Raw genomic sequence first — 7,746 nt, forward strand, 5'->3', positions numbered from 1 at the left:
TGGAGTCGACATTTTCGTCTGCGGATTTATGGGCGGCACAGTGATTACATAGATTCTGTATGCTGCAGTTACTGCGTGCCAATCATTACGGGAGTGTCAGAGTAAATGTGGAGGGTGACCTGTCTAGAGTGGTAGATGTGGGAAAGGGGGTAGGGCAGGGTTGTGTTATTGCACCAACACTGTTTAACTTGTGCATAGCCGACCTGTGGGTAGAAAGCACTGGGCAGAGTGGATAGCCACCAACATGTGGAAGAATCATGGCCAACTGCATCGCAGACGCTGAGGATCTGATCTTCCTGCACTTGCCACCGGCAGGAGCTCAACTGCATCGCAGACGCTGAGGATCTGATCTTCCTGCACTTGCCACCGGCAGGAGCTCAACTGCATCGCAGACGCTGAGGATCTGATCTTCCTGCACTTGCCACCGGCAGGAGCTCAACTGCATCGCAGACGCTGAGGATCTGATCTTCCTGCACTTGCCACCGGCAGGAGCTCAACTGCATCGCAGACGCTGAGGATCTGATCTTCCTGCACTTGCCACCGGCAGGAGCTCAACTGCATCGCAGACGCTGAGGATCTGATCTTCCTGGACTTGGCACCGGCAGGAGCTCAACTGCATCGCAGACGCTGAGGATCTGATCTTCCTGCACTTGCCACCGGCAGGAGCTCAACTGCATCGCAGACGCTGAGGATCTGATCTTCCTGCACTTGCCACCGGCAGGAGCTCAACTGCATCGCAGACGCTGAGGATCTGATCTTCCTGCACTTGCCACCGGCAGGAGCTCAACTGCATCGCAGACGCTGAGGATCTGATCTTCCTGGACTTGGCACCGGCAGGAGCTCAACTGCATCGCAGACGCTGAGGATCTGATCTTCCTGCACTTGCCACCGGCAGGAGCTCAACTGCATCGCAGACGCTGAGGATCTGATCTTCCTGCACTTGCCACCGGCAGGAGCTCAACGGTCATTAGACCATGCGGTGTCCTATTAAAGTCTGAACACATTCATTATTAATGCAGTTACATCTCAGGTTATGACCATTACTGGTGAGAACAAGAGGAAAAAGTGTGTCTGGGCAATTAACAAAGTGAGAATTCTGGAGGTTGACTCATTGTGCTGTCTGGGCTACTTGTTCTCCACCAAAGATGTGCTAAACAGACAGAACATGAAAATGGGGGGGCGGGGGGGGGATGAAGATCTTATGCCTCGCTGATGAAATCAATAAAGCAGAGGCTAGGTGCCTATTCACTCGTTCCCCTGATAGAATTCTATCGCAGCAAGGTGTCCACAATGGTTCTCTATGGAATAGAATTGGTCGCCCTCACAAACAGAAAACATTTGGACTGCCTGAAGGGGCGTATACTGAAAGAAGTCCTCGGCTTGCCCAAATCTGTACCCATCAGTATTATCAGGTTGGGAGTTAGGCTTCCAATCATGGTGGGCTCAATACATGAATTAATGAATTAATCGCTTTGTATATGAAAGTGACTAGCGTGGAATGTCCGGCCTTGGGCTCGTACCTTGGAGACCTGCTGAAAATGGACTCCAACGTATTCCTTCAAAATGTTAAGAAATGATGTGTTGGTTTTATGAAAATTGTCTATCTAACTTGTCTTGATTCTCAGTGGTTTATGAAAAATAAAATTATAAGGCGGGATTTAGTGAGTGATGTGGTTTAATGTTTTGGACAAGCGCTTGTTTTATGACTTTTCAAAAGGACCTGGATTTTGTAATGGTGTTTTAGACACAAATCGTCATGACGTTTTATTGTATTTATAGATTAACATGTATTGAATTTGTCTTATTGCGCTTAAGATGTAATTGTGGAATTTTTTCTTTTGTGTAAGGTATTATGTATACTATAAACACAATAAAAAAAATACAAAAATGAACACTTTTCACATTTTAATTGTACTTCCCATCTGCAACCTCAACGCAAATCACTCCCACTTTGCCTTCACCTCTCCTCCCAACCAAACCCCCCAAATCTCTTGTGGATCTGCCAGAGCTCCCGGAGACCATTCCAACGGGCCGCGGTGCATGTTACACAGCCTAATAACACAACATGACCTAAGCTGGTGTATGATTGGAATATGCGAATGCAGGACAAATGAGAGTGTGGGCACACGTGTGTAACATGCTGACCTCTTAGTGACTCCAGAGTGTAAGGCGAGCATAATTATGTAGACTAGAGGTTGTGTAATGTCGTTTGAACACGTGTGTGTGAGGGAAATAGCCCTGTATTTACAAGGATATCTGATCTCATGGCTCTGCTATGTAGCCTCTACCTGGCTACCTATTTATTCTCTTCTGCACTTGAGCTTTATGTGTATATTTCCGCACCTACCTTGTATAACTCACTGTATCTATTGTATTTTTGTATCTTCTGTGACTAAGCTGAAAGTATACTTGTAACCTACTGGTGAAAGGCGCCCAGATACCTCTGGGTTGGGTGCGGCATACAAATAAATAAACAAACAAACAAATGTCATAGTTGTGCAGGTATGAGCAGAGTTTTAGGGTGCATGTTGTGAACGAAGCACGTGCGAGTGATGTGTCTAGCAAGCGAGCAACTTTATTTTAAGAGAGATTCGTGGGCAGGTTTAATGTGGATTGTGTTTGGGAATTGGAAACTCCTATGCTTTGTGTGCGCGCACTAGTGTTCTGTTTGAAACGTATATGAATGTATGAGTGCTATGTGATGGTTGTGTGTGTCGCCAGCATAGGCGTTGAATACATGGGGCAGCTGGGGCACTTGCACCCTTATTCCTTGAACAATGGGGGCAGGAGTGTCTTTTAGCCTCCGTTGAAAATGTTCAGGTGAGACTTCTCTCAATGTAATGAAAACAAAAAAAGTTTGTCTAAAGGACAGAGTGGCAGTGCTTCTGGCTCCTCTACTGCTGGTTGCCCGGGCTTCTAGCTCATCTCCTGCTGGGTGGCCGGGCTTCTGGCTCATCTCCTGCTGGGTGATCAGGCTTCTAGCTAGTCTCCTGCTGGGTGGCAGGGCTTCTGGCTCCTCTCCTGCTGGGTGGCCGGGCTTCTAGCTAGTCTCCTGCTGAGTGGCAGTGCTTCTGGCTCCTCTCCTGCTGGGTGGCAGGACTTCTGGCTCCTCTCCTGCTGGGTGGCCGGGCTTCTGGCTCATCTCCTGCTGGGTGGGATGATGCCTGGCTCCTCTCCTACTGGGTGGCAGGGCTTCTGGCTCCTCTCCTGCTGGGTGGCCGGGCTTCTGGATCGTCTCCTGCTGGGTGGCAGGATTTCTGGCTCCTCTCCTACTGCGTGGCCAAGCTTTTGGCTTGTCTCCTGCTCGGTGGCAGGGCTTCCCGCTCCTCTCCTGTAAGTGGCCGGGCTTCTGGCTCCTCTTCTGCTGGGTGGCCAGGCTTCTGGCTCCTCTCCCGCTGCGTGGCAGGGAGTCTGGCTCCTCTCCTGCTGGGTGGCTGGGCTTCTGGCTGCTCTTCTGCTGGGTGGCCGGGCATCTGGCTCCTCTCCCGCTGTGTGGCAGGGAGTCTGGCTCCCCTCCTGCTGGGTGGCCTGGCTTCTGGCTCCTCTTCTACTGGGTGGCCGGGCTTCTGGCTCTTCTCCTGCTGGGTGGCCGGGCTTCTGGCTCCTCTCCTACTGGGAGATACAGCGTCTGGCTCCACTCCTGCTGGGTGACCAAGCTTTTGGCTTGTCTCCTGCTGGGTGTCAGGGCTTCTGCCTCATCTCCTGCTGGGTGGCCGGGCTTCTGGCTGCTCCCCTGCTGGGTGGCCGGGCTTCTGGCTCGTCTCCTGCTGGGTGGCAGGGCTTCTGGCTCATCTCTTGCTGGGTGGCAGGGCTTCTGGCTGCTCTCCTGCTGCGTGGCAGGGCTTCTGGCTGCTCTCCTGCTGGGTGGCCGGGCTTCTGGCTGCTCTCCTGCTGGGTGGCCGGGCTTCTGGCTCATCTCTTGCTGGGTGGCAGGGCTTCTGGCTGCTCTCCTGCTAGGCAGCAGGGCTTCTGGCTCGTCTCCTGCTGGGTGGCCGGGCTTCTGGCTCGTCTCCTGCTGGGTGGCAGGGCTTCTGGCTCATCTCTTGCTGGGTGGCCGGGCTTCTGGCTGCTCTCCTGCTGGGTGGCCAGGCTTCTGGCTCGTCTCCTGCTGGGTGGCAGGGCTTCTGGCTCATCTCTTGCTGGGTGGCAGGGCTTCTGGCTGCTCTCCTGCTGCGTGGCAGGGCTTCTGGCTGCTCTCCTGCTGGGTGGCAGGGCTTCTGGCTCCTCTCCTGCTGGGTGGCAGGGCTTCTGGCTGCTCTCCTGCTGCGTGGCAGAGCTTCTGGCTCCTCTCCTACTGGGTGGCCGGGCTTCTGGCTGCTCTCCTGCTGGGTGGCCGGGCTTCTGGCTGCTCTCCTGCTGGGTGGCCGGGCTTCTGGCTGCTCTCCTGCTGGGTGGACGGGCTTCTGGCTGCTCTCCTTCTGGGTGGACGGGCTTCTGGCTGCTCTCCTGCTGGGTGGCCGGGCTTCTGGCTCCTCTCCTGCTGGGTGGCCAGGCTTCTGGCTCCTCTCCTACTCGAAGAGACAGCGTCTGGCTCCACTCCTGCTGGGTGGCCAAGCTTTTGGCTTGTCTCCTGCTGGGTGGCAGGGCTTCTGCCTCATCTCCTGCTGGGTGGCCGGGCTTCTGGCTGCTCTCCTGCTGGGTGGCCGGGCTTCTGGCTCGTCTCCTGCTGGGTAGCAGGGCTTCTGGCTCATCTCTTGCTGGGTGGCAGGGCTTCTGGCTGCTCTCCTGCTGCGTGGCAGGGCTTCTGGCTGCTCTCCTGCTGGGTGGCCGGGCTTCTGGCTGCTCTCCTGCTGGGTGGCCGGGCTTCTGGCTCATCTCTTGCTGGGTGGCAGGGCTTCTGGCTGCTCTCCTGCTGGGTGGCCAGGCTTCTGGCTCGTCTCCTGCTGGGTGGCCGGGCTTCTGGCTCGTCTCCTGCTGGGTGGCAGGGCTTCTGGCTCATCTCTTGCTGGGTGGCAGGGCTTCTGGCTGCTCTCCTGCTGGGTGGCCGGGCTTCTGGCTCGTCTCCTGCTGGGTGCCAGGGCTTCTGGCTCATCTCTTGCTGGGTGGCAGGGCTTCTGGCTGCTCTCCTGCTGGGTGGACGGGCTTCTGGCTGCTCTCCTGCTGGGTGGACGGGCTTCTGGCTGCTCTCCTGCTGGGTGGCCGGGCTTCTGGATCCTCTCCTGCTGGGTGGCCGGGCTTCTGGCTCCTCTCCTACTGGGAGATATAGCGTCTGGCTCGACTCCTGCTGGGTGGCCAAGCTTTTGGCTTGTCTCCTGCTGGGTGGCAGGGCTTCTGCCTCATCTCCTGCTGGGTGGCCGGGCTTCTGGCTGCTCTCCTGCTGGGTGGCCGGGCTTCTGGCTCGTCTCCTGCTGGGTGGCAGGGCTTCTGGCTCATCTCTTTCTGGGTGGCAGGGCTTCTGGCTGCTCTCCTGCTGCGTGGCAGGGCTTCTGGCTGCTCTCCTGCTGGGTGGCCGGGCTTCTGGCTGCTCTCCTGCTGGGTGGCCGGGCTTCTGGCTCATCTCTTGCTGGGTGGCAGGGCTTCTGGCTGCTCTCCTGCTGGGTGGCCGGGCTTCTGGCTCGTCTCCTGCTGGGTGGCCGGGATTCTGGCTCGTCTCCTGCTGGGTGGCAGGGCTTCTGGCTCATCTCTTGCTGGGTGGCAGGGCTTCTGGCTGCTCTCCTGCTGGGTGGTCGGGCTTCTGGCTCATCTCCTGCTGGGTGGCGGGGCTTCTGGCTCATCTCTTGCTGGGTGGCAGGGCTTCTGGCTGCTCTGCTGCGTGGCAGGGCTTCTGGCTGCTCTCCTGCTGCGTGGCAGGGCTTCTGGCTGCTCTCCTGCTGGGTGGCAGGGCTTCTGGCTCCTCTGTTGCTGGGTGGCAGGGCTTCTGGCTGCTCTCCTGCTGCGTGGCAGAGCTTCTGGCTCCTCTCCTGCTGGGTGGCCGGGCTTCTGGCTGCTCTCCTGCTGGGTGGCCAGGCTTCTGGCTGCTCTCCTGCTGGGTGGCCAGGTTTCTGGCTGCTCTCCTGCTGGGTGGCCGGGCTTCTGGCTGCTCTCCTGCTGGGTGGCCGGGCTTCTGGCTCGTCTCCTGCTGGGTGGCCGGGCTTCTGGCTGCTCCCCTGCTGGGTGGCCGGGCTTCTGGCTCGTCTCCTGCTGGGTGGCAGGGCTTCTGGCTCATCTCTTGCTGGGTGGCAGGGCTTCTGGCTGCTCTCCTGCTGCGTGGCAGGGCTTCTGGCTGCTCTCCTGCTGGGTGGCCGGGCTTCTGGCTGCTCTCCTGCTGGGTGGCCGGGCTTCTGGCTGCTCTCCTGCTAGGCGGCAGGGCTTCTGGCTCGTCTCCTGCTGGGTGGCCGGGCTTCTGGCTCGTCTCCTGCTGGGTGGCAGGGCTTCTGGCTCATCTCTTGCTGGGTGGCCGGGCTTCTGGCTGCTCTCCTGCTGGGTGGCCAGGCTTCTGGCTCGTCTCCTGCTGGGTGGCAGGGCTTCTGGCTCATCTCTTGCTGGGTGGCAGGGCTTCTGGCTGCTCTCCTGCTGCGTGGCAGGGCTTCTGGCTGCTCTCCTGCTGGGTGGCAGGGCTTCTGGCTCCTCTCCTGCTGGGTGGCAGGGCTTCTGGCTGCTCTCCTGCTGCGTGGCAGAGCTTCTGGCTCCTCTCCTACTGGGTGGCCGGGCTTCTGGCTGCTCTCCTGCTGGGTGGCCGGGCTTCTGGCTGCTCTCCTGCTGGGTGGCCGGGCTTCTGGCTGCTCTCCTGCTGGGTGGACGGGCTTCTGGCTGCTCTCCTTCTGGGTGGACGGGCTTCTGGCTGCTCTCCTGCTGGGTGGCCGGGCTTCTGGCTCCTCTCCTGCTCGGTGGCCAGGCTTCTGGCTCCTCTCCTACTGGAAGAGACAGCGTCTGGCTCCACTCCTGCTGGGTGGCCAAGCTTTTGGCTTGTCTCCTGCTGGGTGGGAGGGCTTCTGCCTCATCTCCTGCTGGGTGGCCGGGCTTCTGGCTGCTCTGCTGCTGGGTGGCCGGGCTTCTGGCTCGTCTCCTGCTGGGTAGCAGGGCTTCTGGCTCATCTCTTGCTGGGTGGCAGGGCTTCTGGCTGCTCTCCTGCTGCGTGGCAGGGCTTCTGGCTGCTCTCCTGCTGGGTGGCCGGGCTTCTGGCTGCTCTCCTGCTGGGTGGCCGGGCTTCTGGCTCATCTCTTGCTGGGTGGCAGGGCTTCTGGCTGCTCTCCTGCTGGGTGGCCAGGCTTGTGGCTCGTCTCCTGCTGGGTGGCTGGGCTTCTGGCTCGTCTCCTGCTGGGTGGCAGGGCTTCTGGCTCATCTCTTGCTGGGTGGCAGGGCTTCTGGCTGCTCTCCTGCTGGGTGGCCGGGCTTCTGGCTCGTCTCCTGCTGGGTGCCAGGGCTTCTGGCTCATCTCTTGCTGGGTGGCAGGGCTTCTGGCTGCTCTCCTGCTGGGTGGACGGGCTTCTGGCTGCTCTCCTGCTGGGTGGACGGGCTTCTGGCTGCTCTCCTGCTGGGTGGCCGGGCTTCTGGCTCCTCTCCTGCTGGGTGGCCGGGCTTCTGGCTCCTCTCCTACTGGGAGATATAGCGTCTGGCTCGACTCCTGCTGGGTGGCCAAGCTTTTGGCTTGTCTCCTGCTGGGTGGCAGGGCTTCTGCCTCATCTCCTGCTGGGTGGCCGGGCTTCTGGCTGCTCTCCTGCTGGGTGGCCGGGCTTCTGGCTCGTCTCCTGCTGGGTGGCAGGGCTTCTGGCTCATCTCTTTCTGGGTGGCAGGGCTTCTGGCTGCTCTCCTGCTGCGTGGCAGGGC

The 7,746-nt window shown here is 59.0% G+C and overlaps 2 protein-coding genes across 2 annotated transcripts; both read right to left on the bottom strand.

The window, feature by feature from the left end:
- Positions 1–3,912: 3,912 nt before the first annotated feature.
- LOC138492804 (neurofilament heavy polypeptide-like) lies at positions 3,913–4,815 on the bottom strand. Its single transcript, XM_069620159.1, has one exon. The coding sequence runs from the start codon at positions 4,813–4,815 to the stop codon at positions 3,913–3,915; it is 903 nt and encodes a 300-aa protein (XP_069476260.1).
- Positions 4,816–6,141: 1,326 nt separating this feature from the next.
- On the bottom strand, positions 6,142–7,137 carry LOC138492806 (neurofilament heavy polypeptide-like). Its single transcript, XM_069620160.1, has one exon. It carries the CDS (start codon positions 7,135–7,137, stop codon positions 6,142–6,144), a length of 996 nt encoding a protein of 331 aa, XP_069476261.1.
- Positions 7,138–7,746: the final 609 nt, after the last annotated feature.

The sequence above is a fragment of the Ambystoma mexicanum genome, chromosome 10 (assembly GCF_040938575.1).
Source record: "Ambystoma mexicanum isolate Mex_15411 chromosome 10, UKY_AmexF1_1, whole genome shotgun sequence".
NCBI classification, from domain to species: Eukaryota; Metazoa; Chordata; class Amphibia; order Caudata; family Ambystomatidae; genus Ambystoma; species Ambystoma mexicanum.